At 35.0% G+C, this 18572-nt stretch overlaps 1 protein-coding gene across 1 annotated transcript; it reads left to right on the plus strand.

The window, feature by feature from the left end:
- The first annotated feature begins 5670 nt into the window (after positions 1-5670).
- Positions 5671-17957, plus strand: LOC105116541 (clustered mitochondria protein-like). Its single transcript, XM_011013949.1, has 23 exons — positions 5671-6311; positions 6737-6798; positions 7242-7334; positions 7552-7624; positions 7753-8058; positions 8156-8220; positions 8309-8440; positions 8554-8595; positions 8692-9213; positions 9300-9457; positions 9734-10256; positions 10546-10608; positions 10698-10799; positions 10943-11263; positions 11359-11451; positions 11524-11625; positions 11720-11824; positions 12998-13131; positions 13752-13935; positions 14700-14831; positions 14927-15039; positions 15174-15252; positions 15351-17957. Exons 1-23 carry the CDS (start codon positions 6242-6244, stop codon positions 17475-17477), a joined length of 5601 nt encoding a protein of 1866 aa, XP_011012251.1. The 5' UTR covers positions 5671-6241; the 3' UTR covers positions 17478-17957.
- Positions 17958-18572: the final 615 nt, after the last annotated feature.

Raw genomic sequence — 18572 nt, forward strand, 5'->3', positions numbered from 1 at the left:
GACTAATCCCACGGGCCCTGAAGTTAACGACCATGTAAGCCTCCAGTGGCCATCATATGAGCAACCAAGGACTCGAACCTGAGACCACAGAGGGAGCAAACCCCTTAGTCCCAAGTCTTTACCACTTGGCCACCACCTAGATGGTTTATTCATATGAATTCTTGATTGGTAGGGAGAAAAAAATACAGAACACATCGTTCCTTTTCTTAAATCCTTTGATATATTATATAATTGTAATGTAATGTGCAGAAAGTAAAATAAAAACACTTAATTGTGACATTATTTTTGAAACTTTAATCACAATTAGTGACACACGATACGTTGAATTGATATTGACAATTTGAGAACACACAACTTGGTAACTTATATAATAAGTTTTTTTAAGAATTAATTTTGGTAATGAGTATCCAAACAACATCAGTAGGGATTGAGTAAGTTAAAAAATTACTACATCAACTAGTTAATTTTGCCCTACAACCTATCCAGAAATTAGAATAGTAATTTGAATTTTGTAGATTAGATATATCTAAGTGTGAGTTATAGTAATTCATTTGATTTTTGAATAAACTGCTATACTAACTTAGAAAGTTATTAAATGAAGCCAAACCATAATAACTTTCTATGTATTTGCGATGTTTCAAAACTCAAAGGGTTTAGGAATAAGGATTTCTAGTGGTTAAATAATGGACTAAATAAAATGTTTATTCTGTTAGATCCATTCTCTATAGAAAAGGAAGGTGATAACTTGATCTAAGAATCTTAATACTTGCAAAACATTCCAAGGATTTGGAAATAGTTAAATATTTAAGTTAATATCTTTATATAAAGAGTATAATAAATATAAAAATAATATTAAATTCTAAGAATAACATTTTTTTTATTTTGTTTTGGTATGAAAATAAATGTCACATAAGAAAATAATATGTGCATGCTGATAATGAAAATTATAAACCTTTTATATACGTTGTCCAAGAAGTATTTATACTCCTTAAACCTTATCCTTATACTTGAGGAAGGGGGTTAGAAAATCATTTCATATTTATAACATTAATGAAAGATAAATGTCTTTTACATAAAAATTAATGAGGGATAAATACCCTTATATATGTATTAATAAGATTAAAATATAGCAAGCCATGAAAGATACCTAGATGTGTAAATAAAGTAGGATCTAGGCTAAAAAACTTGGGTTAGTAAAAAATCTTAGGGGTCTAAGTGTTGGGTTTAGACCACAAGGCAATGTCTAGGTAGAGTTAGGTATGCATCTCATGGTTGGTGCAAGTGAGGTGCTTGAACTCACGAGTGTTAGGTGTGCTGTTTAGCGCTTATGTTTAAGTGTGTTTTCTATATCCAAGGACACTAGGTTGCATGCCTAGCATTTGAGTTGAGGTGCATTGCTTGTGCAAGGTCTCATGCCTTGCGTTTAGGTCCAAAACTTGTTTTTTAAGACCTTTAGGATTGAACTAATGAAAAGTTGTTTACAAAGTATTAATAAATCCTGGTGCATAATAACATTAAGTCTTTGTGCTAAAAAATACATAATTTTTTTTTATTTTGATACCTCTTATATGATATCTAATATCATCTCTACTAATATTTCTCATATTACATAATACATAATTAATAAAAACCTTAACTCTATTACAATAATTTATCATGTGCAATCTTTCAAGTAAAATTCAATACATCCAAAAATAATTATTTATTACTTATACCAAACACATATAGAATACTGAAGACAACATGAATTAATTATTTATTATAACAAAAACTAAAATGCATTAGTCTTTTACTGTCATAAAAATAATGTACATTCTCTCGTAATTCATTGTGGATTAAAACAATGTATTTTTTTGATAATTTTCATTTTGGTCTTTGAACTTTTCTTTTGTGTGATTTAACCTATTTGAATCCAAATTAGCCTATAATTACATATTTTTTTAGGAGGGAGGATTGAATTAAAAGCTAAAGGACTGAAGTAAAACTCTTAGGTAACATGAGGGGTGGGTTGCAAGTTTTATTGTAACATTCATTTTAGTCCTCTATATTTTTTAGATATTAGGTGATCAATTCCTTGAATTTCAAGACAATGCATTTTGGTACCTAACTTCATTTTTTTTTTCCAATCCTTTTATGTTGGAAGGAAAGAGAGGGAGTCGCTGAATTCTAGCCTAGAAAGAGAAAATGGCAATTAAGGAAGATTCCGGGCACCAAAACAATTGATTTTTGTGTCAAAAGGTTCCAAGATAAAGGGGGTTATGTTAGATTTTTTTAATTACTTTGAAAACACCTAAAGCAAGAATTCTAAGCTTGAGAAGAATTTTTATTTTGGATGGATTTTAGATTTTAGGGCAGTTTTTGTGTGTGTTGGTTTTTATTATAAACTTTATATGTTTTTTTATTACAAATTTATTTTGATAGAGGAATTCATTAAATATAACCATGTAAATTACCAATGTTGAAATATTAGATATCTTGATCTTTATTTGTCTCTTGATTTTCTCAATTTCATTTTTGTTTCTTGTTGATGTATTTTTTTCATTACTTTATACAATGATTATTAGATTGTTTAATTAGATGTGTGCATAAGTTTTTCGATTTATATCTATAAGTTCTTTCGCTATATATATGTATATGCTGAATCTTGTGGAGAAAACTATTTAGCCAATGTTTACTCAAAAAAGTTTAAAGGCTTTAAGTACTCTTAGGTTGTTTTTTCTTGAGAGGGAATTTATCTTTTAAGGCTGGTGTTTGAGGTATATACCATGCTCATTTTATATATTAGGTCTAGATATATAGATGAATATATAAAATATTTTTTCAGATACTTAATTAAGTTATTCAAGTTCTTGTAGCAACAAAAAGTTGACAAGCATTTGTTACTCTTTAATGACCAATAGTTGCTCGTACTTCACTTCTCACCTAAAAGTTAGGCTTCCATAATCTTATTATTAATCATGCCACTTTTTTTTTTGAGTTGGTCAAATAATACTTATGTTATATTAATATATTTTTACATTTTATAATTTGATTCTTATATGAAATTCAAGTCAATTTAAACAAGTTCTTTATATGTTATTTATTTGTTGTTTAAAAGTCAAATCATATACCTTTTAATGTTATCTGTTCTTAATTGCATGCTTAAAAAGCTCTTTTTTTTTTAATTGTCTTACAATTAAAAGTAGCACGCGTTTCTAAAAGTAGCCCACGACAATGCATGAATAACTTATCTAGTATGAACTACATAAATTAGCTAATATTGGTTTAACTCAAATTTATTTAATTTATTTTAATAGCACCTTTAAATGATTATCAATTTTCTACAAAATAAATCTCGCCATATATATTGAAATTTTCAACTTAACAATAAAATTGATAAAATATAAAACATACCTATTAAATAAGACATTATTTATTTCATTAGAAAACATCTTAGTTTCAAAATTAAAATTAATTTCATTAAATTACAAACAAATATAATTTTTTAAAATCTTAAAAAACCATAATATTTACAAATCATACATTTATACAACAAATTTCTATGAGAAAGAGTTATAAAACAGGTAAACACACAAACAAACTACGTATACTATATCAAAATGTCAAAAAATTAACATTTTAAAAAATTAGTAATAAAAAAGGTAGTTTTACTTACTTGACGTAGGGAATTCTAGAAAAAAGCTAACCACAACAGGGATGTTGATAGACTGAGTGTTGGAATAACTGAATTTGTGGTGATGAGAGTTTGATTTGTGATGAGAGTTTGATTTGTGATGAAATAAAAGAGATTTCTATTATTCGCATAGAAGAAGAAGAAGAAAAAGAAGAAGATCGGGGGAGGTTGCTAAATCATAACTTAAATAATATCAATGAATATTAACGATGAGTTTATTTCATTGCTAAAACCATCTGTAACAATGATTATTCTTTTTATTCCTTCTTTTTATATTGTAATTCCCTGGTATACACCAAAGAAAAATTTATGTCAGTATACACTAGAGGTGAATATTTTCGGTTCGGTTTTTACCTATATACACAACCAAATTGAAATTTTGTAAAATATATAAAAAAACTAAAACCAAACTGAAGTGACTGATTTGGTTTGGTTTGGTTATTTTAAATTAAAAACCAAAACCTAACTGACCAGTTTCAATTCGGTTTGATTATTTTATATTAAAAACTGAAAATTATATTGTCTTCTGGGCATTTTTTAGAGCTTCTAATAGGTTCTTTTTGGTTCAGTTTGATTTTTTCGGTTTGGTTTATTTCTTATATAAACTAGATCGATTCGATCAGTTTTTTGATTTCAAAATTATGAAATCGAAACCAATTTGAATTGATTTTTTAAATATTCTAATCAATTTAATTAATTTTTTTTATGATTGGATTGTTTTGATTTTCTAAATTTAATTAGTTTGTTGGTTTTTTTGCTCACCTCTAATGTATAACACTGAGGACATAATGAGATAATATTTTGTTTGTAAATTTTATTTATTGATGGGATTGTTTCTGTTAATATTTCTATTTTTATTTATCAATTTTTAATTGTGAGCCACAAGTTTATGAGAAACATGAGAGGTTTTTCTGGCCTTTAAAAAGAATCCCTTCAAATATTTTTGGAAATTTTTTAATATAAAATATTTCTATTTATATTTATCAATTTTTGATTGTGAGCCACATGTTTATGAGAAACATGAGAGGTTTTTGGCTTTAAAAAGAATTCCTTCAAATATTTTTGAAAATTTTTTAATATAATATTTTTTTAATATATTTTTAAATAAAAAATATTTTTTTAAAACAATATTTACCATAATACCAATCACTATTACTACCGACAGCATCAACACTGGCCTTTCGATTTTTCTTATCCGCGGCCCCATCAGAATCAATTTAACCGCATGCAGAGCCAGCTGAGGTGCTCTTTGAGGGGCAGCAGACAGATGTCTGTAACTGTCCAGAAACTCCTGATGTTGCTTCAGTGCCACTTGAGGAGCTGCATGCTGTTCGCATACCTGAATCCACCGTTCCTTAAAACCTGTGGCCTGATAAGAATTATATATAAGCCCCAATGGGGAACGAAGAGCACCAAACTTGTTGGGCTCTGGGGCACCCACCACCTTCTAGACAACATACATCTGATTTTATTTTATTTTGCAAAATAATAAGATTTTGGTAATAAAAAGAAATTGGTTCAGTCCACCTGTCACCCTATCATTCCTCAACCATTAAATTGAACGTAGAAAGAATTGGTATTAAGTAAGAATTTCACCATACATGGGCACAAGAAAATATTTTCTACGAGTAAAATATCAACTCCATGGAAAACCCATTTTTCCTTGCTTAGACCAGTATGCTAGCACCAAACACAGCCCAACTCTTAGCTACAACTTCAACAAGATATGTTCCTACACACTTGGCACACGTTTATAGGTTCCAAACTGTCATGCCAGCAAGTAAAATCTAGAAAGATGACGATCCATAATTAAATTAACTCTTTACAGTGACAAACTTGCACAGTACGTAGAACGAGTGAAAAAGGGTTCTGATGGCAGGGAAGCGATGAGGCAAGTTATAAAGAAAGAGAAAAATGAGAGGCCTGAAATGGTTTACCTTACATTCTAGTGCTACGCTCGCTTGTGTACAAGAAAGAACTTGGCTTACCTTATCCTATCCACCTCTCAAGCCCTCTCTCTCTCTCTCTCTCTTTATATCCTCTTCCCAGTAGCAGTCTCTCTCGTTCTCTCATATTCTCCTTAATTAGCCCATGTCCCAAGTTTTCCTTTCACTTTAAGATTTTATTATGCTCACCAATATCCTACACAAACTTCAATTCAGTTCCCTCTCTTTTCTTCTACTCTATCTGTCCCCATCCTTCTCCTCACCATATAAAAGCAGCTTCTTGCTTGAGCTATGAACTGGTTACGCATGCTTGCTAGCTAGCTTATCTCCCCTCCTTTAATTATCCCTCTGTTTATTAAAAAAGAATAAGAAATCTTGCACTTTTGCATTATTATTTTGTTTTCTTGGTGCTTACTGTCCTTGCTACACATATATTTGTTTCTTAATTCCTTGGGGTTTTTTCTTATGAGTGTTCGACGAAAGATTCTGTAATTTTTTTTTCCATGCAGAGAAGTTTAGTCGATAAATTCAATCTGGGATATAGTTTTTATCGTCAATTGAAGGAGTAGTTCTTATATAACCAATCAAAACATATTTCTTTTCCTTCATTCGCAACAACGATATGGCTCCCAAGACTGGAAAGGCCAAGCCTCATAAAGCTAAAGGAGAGAAAAAGAAGAAGGAAGAAAAAGGTTTATTAATTCTATCATATATATATATTCATTGCATCAGTCATCATATTACTTTCTTCTTCTTCTTCTTCTTCTTCTCTATATATCTACATGTATATTTCCTTTCCACTTCCATGTCTTTTCTCTTTTCAAAAGTGAAAATCCAACTCTTATGCGTGCGTGTGTTATGCTCAATGGCTATCTTTTTATCTTATTGACTTTATTATAAGATCGAAAATGTATGGCTCACAAATTTTCTTTTCCATTTTCTTATCCTTTCTGCAACCAATTGGACCTTTTAGCTAGATTGCTTAGATAAAAACATTCTGTGTGTGTATGCATATGATATGAATGCGAGCAAGTCGATGGACTGAATTATTGTCATTTATTTATTTATTTTGAGAATGCTGAATCTGGGTCTTGCTGATTTTGTATGGAATGTACAGTTTTGCCTACTGTCATAGAAGTCACCGTTGAAACGCCGGACGATTCTCAAGTGTCTCTCAAGGTAAATGTACTTTCCTAGCTAGTATTCCCTCCCTGTCGTTATAGTTTTTCTTCATTAATTCCAAAACTCAACCCTTTGAACTACTTTTCTTAACTGGTGATATTAGCATAAGATTTAAGAGTTTAAGTTTTAGAAATTTTGGAGTTAATACTTTCATAGTTTTTTTGTTGTTGAGTTTTTAATTAAATAATATAAAAATTAAAGAAAAAACTGTTCAAAATTAATTAAGTTATATTGACTTTAAGAATAATATATCTCTATTGATCCAAAAAAAATATAATTTCTTTTGTCAAATTAATTATTAATTTTTTTCTGCTTTTTCATATTTGTTTTGTTGTTTTTGGTAGGTATATATTTCGATAGTACTCCTGTTTTATTATTATACATTTTCTATTTTTTCTGCTTGGTTTGTAAGGCCTTTTTTTTGTTCCATATATTTGTAGGGCATCTCCACGGACAGGATCTTGGATGTAAGAAAGCTTTTGGGTGTGAATGTCGAGACATGCCACTTGACCAATTTCTCCTTATCTCACGAGGTAACTAGCCCTTCTATTTTAATTAATTTACACTCTTAACCCCACACTAATTTTTTTTTGTGAATTTTTAACTTTAAATTCATTTTTTTAGGTATTTTTAATTAATATAAAAAATATATATTTTTTAAAATGTTTTAATATATTAAAAAAAAAACAATAATTGGAGTGCTAACGGCTCTTTTTCCCTCAAACTCATTGACTCCTACCACACTCACAGGTGCGGGGACCCAGACTCAAAGATTCAGTGGACATCATCTTGCTCAAACCCTGCCACCTCACCATTACAGAAGGTAAGCTTCTCATATCAACGGTCAAAAATTCAACACCCACTCTATCTCACTAAGCACCACCAACAGCGTACTGCTACCCAAACAACCCCGATTTGTTGCTTAACGAGAATTCAAAATTTCTGTTGCAGAGGACTACACAGAAGAACAATCCATAGCTCACATCCACCGACTCCTCGACATCGTCGCCTGCACCACCTCATTTGGCGCCTCTTCCACTTCTCCGACAAAAACACCGGGTCGAACCGGAGGTTCAAAGGAGTCTTGTTCGACTGAGACGGGCGGAGATAACAAGAAAATCGTGAACAAGAGTGGCAAGGATGCTTGTACGGACGCGATGGAGAAAGCGGATGCGGCTGTTTCCATGTGCCCGCCGCCACGGCTTGGCCAGTTTTATGAATTCTTCTCTTTCTCGCACCTCACGCCGCCGGTTCAATGTCAGCTTTCATTTTCATTATAATAATAACAACTACAATTATGCAAAAACATACGATTTTTTAATATAATTTTTTTTTTGAATTTTGTTGATTTCAGATATCAGGAGATCGAGTCGTCCTTTCCTTGAAGATAAAACGGAAGATGATTTCTTCCAGATAGACGTGAGAGTTTTTGCTTTTTATGAATAGTATGATTTTTAGTGGTTTTGGTTTAAAATTAAGGAATATTTTTGGAAATGGAAAAATTCAGGTTAGGGTTTGCAGTGGGAAGCCAATGACAATTGTGGCTTCGCGAAAAGGATTTTATCCAGCTGGAAAACGCCTTCTTCTTTGCCACTCTTTGGTTAGTTTGTTGCAGCAGATTAGCAGAGTTTTTGATTCTGTAAGTTCTAATTCCAAACTGACATGTCGTTTGTGTGTTTTCGCTTTATTTTTACTATGAAAATCAAAGTTAGTCACTGGTGGTGTTTTTGAAGCCATAATTTTTTGTTTTAGGCATACAAAGCTCTTATGAAAGCTTTCACTGAGCATAATAAAGTAAGCCTTCCCTTCTCTTTAGCTCTTAGGTTTTAATATGACTATAAGAGATGTTTGATTGTTAATTTTGTATTTTATGTTAATTGTTTGTTTCAGTTTGGTAACCTTCCTTATGGTTTTCGAGCGAACTCGTGGGTTGTTCCACCGCTTGTTGCTGATAATCCTTCTGTTTTTCCTCCACTTCCTGTGGAGGATGAGAATTGGGGAGGTAATGGGGGAGGGCAAGGAAGAGATGGGAAACATGATGACAGGCCATGGGCGAAGGAGTTTGCGATTTTGGCAACAATGCCTTGTAAAACAGCAGAAGAAAGGCAAATTCGGGACCGGAAAGCCTTTCTACTCCATAGTTTATTTGTCGATGTTTCTGTTTTTAAAGCTGTTGCAGCAATCAAAAGTATCATTGAAAATCAGTGCTTTTTAAGTGATACTGTGAAGTCGTTTTTGCATGAGGAAAGAGTTGGAGATTTGATTATTATCATTACGAGAGATGTGTCAGATGCTAGCTCCAAGTTGGATTATAAAAATGATGGGTGTCAGGTTCTTGGAGTGTCACAGGAAGAACTAGCTCGGAGAAATTTACTTAAGGGAATAACTGCTGATGAAAGTGCAACTGTTCATGTGAGTAGTCTAATTGCTACATTTGCTCATTATGTTTTTCCTGAAGTAGTTGTATGAGTTGCTGAAGTGGACTTATGATCTTGTAGGATACTCCCACTTTAGGTGTAGTGGTTGTTCGACATTGTGGCTTCACAGCTGTTGTTAAAGTTTCTTCTGAGGTGAACTGCGAAGGGGATCCTATTCCCCAGGACATTTCCATTGAGGATCACCCTGAAGGAGGCGCCAATGCCTTAAATGTTAATAGGTCAGTTCTTTTCAAACGCTTTATTGCTGTTGAGGACACGCATTTATTCATGTTTTAGTCCTAATGAACTGCTTATTTGTTGAATCCTCGTAAATCAGATCAGTTTTCTCTTAACTCTTCTCTGTTTCTTAATGACACATGGATATGTGTATGCAATTGTACTCAAACAGACCCACTATCCAGAGAAATTACGCTTCGATGGCTTATAATAAAATCCATTGTTCCATAAGAGCATCCTCAGTTGTTAATTGTCATTTTCTTTAAATTACTTTTCAGCATGAGGATGCTATTGCATAAGTCATCGACACCCCAGTCATCCAATACACTCCAGCGACTACAAGGTGGAGATCTCGAAAGTTTACACTCTGCCAGGTCTTTGGTGAGGAAAATACTAGAGGATAGTTTGTTGAAGCTACAGGAAGAATCCAGTAGATACACGAAATCTATCAGATGGGAGCTAGGAGCATGTTGGGTTCAACATTTGCAAAATCAAGCTGCGGGGAAAACTGAGGCTAAGAAAAATGAAGAAACTAATCCTGAGCCTGCTGTCAAGGGGCTTGGAAAGCAAGGTGCATTGTTAAGGGAGATAAAGAAGAAAACTGATGTCAAAACCGGCAAAACTGAAGAGGGAAAGGATGTTTATGCTGGTAACAACCTTGACATGAGCAAGAAACCTGATAGCACTAATCAGGAGGAATTGGAGAAAAAAGATGAGGAAATGAAAGTTATATGGAAAAAGCTGCTTCCTGAAGCAGCATATCTGCGACTTAGAGAATCAGAAACCCGTCTTCACCTCAAGGTTTGTTTACTAATTGCCAAGGAGAAAATCCATCTGCTTAATTTTGTTCTGTGTATTTTTCTAGACTTAAATAACTAACTCATTTCTTCAAGAGTTGATCTTCAGGGAGTCTTGAACTTCTATATTTACTTGCTTATATTTAATGCTAAATATTTAACATTAATTATTTATAATTATCATTGTGATAATTGCTTATTTATCTTGTTGAGAAGAGGAACCTCCAGTATTCTGATTTTATCAATCAATCATATTCAAATTCATATTTGCTGTGGTTATGTTGATTTTGCAGACACCTGATGAGTTGATTGAAATGGCATATAAATACTATGCTGACACTGCTCTTCCAAAACTGGTTAGTTTTTTGATAATTGACATTTCTTTTTTGAATCCTGAGATGTTTCAGTGTTAACATGAGTGTTTCATGTGGCTTCAATATCTTAGGTGGCAGATTTTGGCTCCCTGGAACTTTCACCAGTTGATGGAAGAACATTGACAGATTTTATGCATACACGGGGTTTGCAGATGCGTTCTTTGGGGCGCGTGGTAATTTACTTTTTGTGAAAGTTCTGTCTTGTTATTTTCTATTCCAAACAATAAAATCTTTTGTTAATGCTATCAGAGCTGGCTTATCTATGTAGCTGGATTCAGAAGCTTTATTATTTTTTTCTTTTCTTCTATCATTCTAGGTTGAACTTGCAGACAAGCTCCCTCACGTGCAATCACTATGTATACATGAAATGATTGTCCGAGCCTACAAGCACATTTTACAAGCTGTTGTGGCATCAGTTAATGATGTTGCTGACTTGGCTGCTTGCATTGCATCATGTCTAAATATATTGTTAGGAACGCCTTCAACTGAAACTGAGGACTCAGATATCATAAATGATGAGAAACTAAAGTGTAAGTGGGTGGAAACCTTCGTTGGAAAGAGGTTTGGGTGGCAGTGGAAGCATGAGAGCTACCAGGATCTGAGAAAGTTTGCCATTCTTCGTGGACTGTCCCACAAGGTTTGAATATATGACCCTTCTGCTACTGCTTGAGAGGCCTCACAGTGCGTATAATAATCCATCTTAAGTTTACAAGTGAAGTCATCTTCTGTCAGGTTGGCCTTGAGCTTCTTCCCAGGGACTATGATATGGACAATGCTTCTCCTTTCAAGAGGTCTGATATTATAAGCATGGTCCCCGTATACAAGGTAAAGATACTAGTAACTAGTTTTAAAACTTTCATTTTTCTTGTAGTATCTGACAATATACTTCTCCTATAGCATGTTGCATGTTCATCTGCGGATGGACGTACCCTGCTAGAATCATCCAAAACTTCCTTAGATAAAGGTAAATTGGAGGATGCTGTAAACTATGGAACTAAGGTACATTATAACTTTTCTTGTGGAGATGACTTCTTACTCTTATCAATTTGTAAAACCAGTAATGTAAACATATATGTGATATTGAATTTTGAAGGCACTGTCAAAACTCGTGTCAGTCTGTGGCCCTTACCATCGAATGACTGCGGGAGCGTACAGTCTTCTGGCTGTAGTTCTCTACCATACTGGGGATTTTAATCAGGTACGAGCTTTAATATGTTTTAGAACTTCTATACATCCACTGAATGCCAAACAATAAGTAGCAGCAGCATGTATCTTGTTATTTAAACTTTCGGGAAACTCAAGATAGTGGAATTTATAGTTAATGTCTTCTTTGTCTTTCTCAAAATGATTTGAACATCAATTTTCTCCTTTTTTAATTGGTTTGGTTTGTTTGGCATGTTGATGATCACATGTTTAATAATGAGCACAATTTTGCTCAGTTTTGTTATACGTGGAAGAAGGACTATCTTGTCACTTGGCTTTTCTACATATATCAAGGATATTGAATTTTCTTTGCATAAACAAATGGATTCAAGATGATAAGCAAAAGAAATAATAGAAGGATACAAATTAAACTCTGAGAAAGAAGAATAGTTGGGAGTTAAGTTTGGTTAGAAATCTTAATACATGTTTAGTTGTCATGGATACCTCACCTCGTGATGCCTGTCTTGACATGATACTCTGAGTTTGACTTTGAAAAAGATCTAAGCGTAGCTATGAGTCCTAAAGAGCTTGAATATAAACAGTTTAGAGTGTTTACAGTATGTAAAAGAACAAGATTGCTATTTGATTCCTGAAGGTTTGGTAAATACTTTATGCTTTTATGTGATTGATATTTTTATTATGAGGTTAATGTGTTTCATTGTGCAATTACCAAAAATCAAGAACCTCCGAGTTCTATACTGATCTCTAATACTCTATCTATAGTTCTATACTGGTGTGCGTTTCCATGTTCTTCATTAGGTATTTTGTGTTGTTTATGGAGAATCACAATTAGATAAAGGGAGAATTCACTCCCATACTTCTTTACATGATTATCCTAGCTACTGCGGGGGGGGATTTGAAACAGTAATATAAATAAAGAAGACAACTTGAATGAAGTCCATGAAATCCAAAAGGAGAGAGCAATTAAAGTTCGAAATTCTTTTGTATCTTAAGTACAATCTGAATCGAGTAAAGTAGCAGTTTCACATGTGAGGTAAAACTTGTAAAGGGAGCAGTTTCCATAACAAATAGGGTATGCTGTACTTTTTTTGAAGTAGTACCTTCAAGATTCAAGATTCAAGCGCACCATTACATGTTTTAATATATTTCTGCTTGTCATCTAATTGGTGTAGTGATTTTCTGTTCTGACCTCCTCCACTTTATTTAGGCTACCATTTATCAACAAAAAGCATTGGATATTAATGAGAGGGAGCTTGGACTTGATCATCCTGATACAATGAAAAGTTACGGGGATCTGGCTGTCTTTTACTATCGTCTTCAACATACGGAATTGGCCTTGAAGTACGTTTTCATATTTTCCTAACCAAAAAATAATTTTCTACCTCACTCTGGTCCCACAATGGCTATCCTCTCTACTTTTTCATAGCTTTATGTGGTGCTATGGGCTACTGTATGGTGCTATGTGATGAGTATAAAATTTTATTGAGGTTCTTAGCGTGTAGAATTCAAGCTTGTCTCACTTTATTCACTGGTAGGACAATAGATAAACTCCTTAGTTAAAGGCAAGAGGGACTTCTATCTATTTAAATCGTGGAAAGAAAATATAATTGTCAAATAAAAGATCATGTTATTTGGGGCTTCCATTATTCCTTACTAGTTAAAATTAATTATCTCATAGGAGGTTTCTGAAATGCTCTCAAGGAAAACCAAAACACCAACATCGAGACAAATAGCTTTCACATCAAAAAGGGGGTCTTAGAAAGGAATTTTAGGAATTTTTCACACACACTGTGCTGGAAAAACAAAGAATCTGATGCCAACCTGTGATAAAATAAAATAAAATTATGGTGCTGGAGTGGGGCAGGCAGTATATCTATAAGAATGAAATATAGTTAATTCTTTCAGGAGTTATAACCAGTATCAAGGGAAATGCCCTAATGGCTACCTTTTTGCTTTTCCAGGTATGTCAATCGTGCACTATATCTTTTGCATCTAACGTGCGGGCCATCTCATCCAAATACTGCTGCGACGTATATCAATGTAGCAATGATGGAAGAAGGATTAGGGAACGTGCATGTTGCTCTTAGGTACCTTCACGAGGCTCTAAAGTGTAACCAGAGACTTCTTGGAGCGGATCATATACAGGCAAGTTCTTTCCTCCTCTCCTCTCTCAATAAGAAAACTTTAACAGTTTGGTTATTCATACAGCCTTCAATCAGAAGCAAAAAATAGAAAATAGTAATTATATACTACAAAATCTGAAATGCATAATCATCCTCTCCAATTTGTACTATACACACCAGTTACTGTTGGCAAGCCAGCTCTTCCTTATATTGGCTGCTTCTTACTTTTTGGCTGACTTTCAAGGCTTGGTCAAGAAAATGTTTGTTTTCCTTATACAGCATAAGTTATTATGGTCTTTCTTCCGTGATTTACAGATAGCCTTCACTACTCAAAATAATTAATACCTAGAAAATGAAACAAGAAGGTTAAACTGATTCAATAGTTGTGTTAAAAATGTTAAGGGCCTGACTAGAGTTAGAATTTCAATAAATGATATTACCATCATTGAACTCGCTATTCTCTCAACTTTGATATCCTTGGTTGATTTGGATATCTTTAGACGCAACCAAATTAAACAATCCAGAATTATAAAGTGGGGCAACTAGAAGGGCTGAGACTTGAGAGGCAGTAGTGGATCTATGACTAAAACAGATTTACTCGTTTGAAAAACCAATAACATTTCAAAAGGTATGTCTAGATTAAACATTGAATATACAAATCCAGAAATCCTGCCTCTTGAATCCAACCCCTTGCCAATTGTGTGTGTGCATGTATGCACATGTCCACTTTTTAATGAAGGTAATAGCTTGCATTGTCATGTCTTAACGCGTTTCTGGCTTCTTCAGACTGCTGCCAGCTACCATGCCATAGCAATTGCTCTGTCATTGATGGAAGTTTACTCCTTAAGTGTTCAGCATGAACAGACTACTCTGCAAATACTGCAGGCCAAACTTGGACCTGAGGATCTACGCACTCAGGTAGTATGAAGTTTAATATTTCAATTTTCAATAGTCAAATCTCATATTTTCCTGTGATTCTTGTTCCTTATATCTGTACACGATGGCTTTTACAGGATGCAGCTGCATGGCTTGAATATTTTGAGTCAAAGGCTCTGGAGCAGCAAGAAGCCGCGCGCAACGGTACTCCAAAGCCAGATGCCTCGATCTCCAGTAAAGGTCATTTAAGGTAACAATCAGCAGACATCTAATATTCTCTTTATAATGGTCCATGGTAGCAAGTTTTCTTTTCTTTTTGTACTGAATTCCTTGATATCATGTGTTAATAACAACTCTATGCAATATTTTCTTGTATTGGATCAGTGTATCAGATCTTTTGGATTATATAACACCAGATGCAGATATGAAAGCAAGAGAAGCACAAAAGAAAGCTCGTGCAAAGGTCATAAACTCTTGTACCTGCATATTTTTGCTTATGCTACTGATATTAACTTTTCTCTTTTCTGAAATAATGGCTGAAGTTTTCTTTTCATCATGCAGGTTAAAGGCAAACCAGGCCAAAATGGGGAGACAGTCTCGGATGAATACCAGAAGGATGAAATATTGTCACCAACTTATCCAATTGCTGAAAATTCAAGTGATAAGGAAAACAAATCTGAAACTCAATTTGCAGAGCCTGGGAATGAAAAATCTGATTCTGGTCTTCCAGATCAGTCATTGTTGAAGACTGATGATAAGACCCAAGAGGAAGACTCAGATGAAGGATGGCAAGAAGCTGTTCCTAAAGGTCGTTCACCTACAAGTCGCAAATCTTCTGGTTCAAGGAGGCCAAGCCTAGCCAAATTGAATACTAACTTCATGAATTTACCCCAGTCATCAAGATTCCGAGGAAAGCCTAACCATTTTGCATCCCCTAAAACATCACCGAATGATCCTGCAGCTTCCACTGGACTGACAGTTCCTGTTCCTAAAAAGTTTGTCAAGAGTGCCAGCTTCAGTACAAAAGTAAATAATTCTGGTGCCTCCACTGGTGGAGCAGAGAAATCAAGTATCCCTAAATCAGCCCCAGCTACCCCTGCCTCAACTGAGCAAGTTGCCAAAGCAGCCCCAACAGCAAGTCCAATCAGCGTGCAGTCAGCTGGAAAAATCTTTTCCTATAAAGAAGTTGCTTTGGCTCCTCCTGGGACAATTGTGAAAGCAGTAGCAGAACAGTTGCCGAAAGGAAATCTTCCAATGGGACCAAGTAGTCAGGGTAGCAATGAGACATCTGCAACTGATGTCACATCAGGAGAGGTGACAACATTAAAAGCTGCAGAGGTAGAAAACTTTCTGAAACCTGAAGCAGTGAAACATCTTCCAGCTTCAGAGGGAATGAAAAGTCATGTCGATCAAAAGAAAGAAACAGAAGTACGGGGTTTGGTGGCGACAGAGCAACTCGAAGGAAAGAAGTCTGCTGTTGAGGATCGCACTGATAAAGAGGACAATGGTGCTGAAATTAAAATAGTTGCTGTTAAAGTTAATACCTCAGAAGCTGGAAATATTTCATTCTCGGGTAATGAGAATTTGGATACTTCCAAGGATTCAAATACCATCTCTTCCCCAACTGAAGTGCCAGAAACACGAGTATCAGATGGTTTCCCAGCAGCTTCCCCTGATATGGAACCTCAATCTACTTCAACTGAAAATTCTGGTTTGATGGAAAAAGATGCTTCAATCTCAAATGAAGAGGTAGAAGATGTGAATACTCTGGATCCATCTAGTGACAATACAAATGCTAAGGCATTGTCGACTGAAGGAGGAAAGCAAGACGAAACAGAAACTGGTAAGGAGACAACCAAGAAACTTTCTGCGGCTGCACCACCATTTAACCCATCCACAATTCCAGTTTTTGGCTCAGTTACCATTCCAGGATTCAAAGATCATGGAGGACTTCTTCCTTCACCAGTGAATATTCCTCCAATGCTTAATGTCAATCCTGTTCGCAGATCACCTCATCAGTCAGTAACAGCTAGGGTTCCATATGGTCCGAGGCTGTCTGGTGGTTTTAACAGATCTGGAAATCGCATCCCTCGTAACAAGCCGACCTTCAACAATGGTGAGCATACAGGGGATGGGAATCATTTCAGCCCTCCTAGAATAATGAACCCACATGCTGCTGAATTTGTGCCTGGCCAACCTTGGGTTCCCGATGGCTATTCAATGCTGCAAAATGGTTATATGGCTACCACGAATGGTATGCCAGTATCTCCAAATGGCTTCCCCATTTCCCCAACCAGTGTTCCCGTGTCACCAAATGGTTATCCAGCATTATTGAACGGTATTCAAGCAACTCAAAATGAATTTCCAGCCTCTCCAGTCAGTTCAGTAGAGACACCCATGTTAGTTTCTGTTGATGTTCGGGTTGAAAACAAGAGTGAAGTTGAAGCAGAGAATGGTGTTGAAACTTCTGCAATTGAAGTAGGAGTTGAAAACCAGTCAGGTGAGAAAGAACATCAAGAAGAAGATGTGAATCCCGAAATAGAAGAAAATCCTGCCGAGCTCCCAGAGACTAGTGGTACTGTTGTAGCAATAGAAACTTGTGATAGCTTGCCAATTGAGAAGAAACCAAGCAAGTGTTGGGCGGATTACAGCGATAATGAAGCTGATATTGTTGAGGTTGCAAGTTGAAAAATATCCTGAACTTTTCAAAGTTGGAAACTGGAAAGAAATCTGCTTGAGACTCAGGATGTGTGGCAATGAAAGAGACGAGAGAAACAATAAGCAACAACTGAAGGCCCCTGTAATGAGTGGGGAAGAGCAATGTTGCCGAGTCTGACATAATCATCTGTCTCGGGAATGTGTATATTTTCTGATAACGTTTGGTTTTATTGCAGCGAGGGAAGAGGGAGAATCGGTCTGATAGACTGGCATGTGAAAGACATACCATGACCATTGAACGATCTCAGTTATTTTGAGGAGAGCTCATGACACTTATTATAGTTTTTTTTTGGCTAATTTCCGTGTTATATCTTTTTGTTGGTTGTGAAATTCAAACACAATAACCTCGGAGGATTTATACTTTCCTGGATGTATCTTAGGGATGATAGATAGACACTATCAAAGTTCTTCAGAAATGAAGTTCCAAGTAACTTGCATGTGTTACAGTATCGCCCTAGATGTTATGTCTTGTTATGTCGTCCGATTATCATAATAGGATTCCTCACAAGTGCCTTAAGATCTTGCAGGAGATCAACACAAGTTAGTTTCTTAAAAAGTCATGGAAATGACTTGCCCAGCTGCAACGCTTATACATGTAATTATGTGTTCACGAAGTCGAATTGAATCGCTGTTCTCTGGTAAGGTAACTATTCTCTATTCTGAATAGAATTGAAGATACTTATTTATAATAATACAATGAAAGTCTTGCAACATGAGGGAGGAAATTCATGAAAAAACATGCTGTCAACAATTAGCTAGCTTAGTGCAAAATGCCTACATAACATGCGCGCAGGCTGGTGATCTCATCATAACTAGTGTGGCAGCAGAGTGAGAAAGTGCTGCTAGAACAATAAACACATGAAAAATCTGATGGCTGTGCCCTGCAATGTCAAATGCACCAATATTGGAGGGGTTGCAATAGAAGGTATAATAGACGGGAGCAAGGAATGAAGAAACTATCTCAAGGGAGATGCCAGCATAATCTAGGCGCCAAAAGAACAAATTGTAACGTTTGGAATGGCAAGCAAGGAGGTGAGAGAGGGAGCTGCAGACCAGGCACACCAT

This window comes from Populus euphratica, unplaced genomic scaffold (assembly GCF_000495115.2).
Source record: "Populus euphratica unplaced genomic scaffold, PopEup_1.0 scaffold980.1, whole genome shotgun sequence".
In the NCBI taxonomy this organism is placed as follows: Eukaryota; Viridiplantae; Streptophyta; class Magnoliopsida; order Malpighiales; family Salicaceae; genus Populus; species Populus euphratica.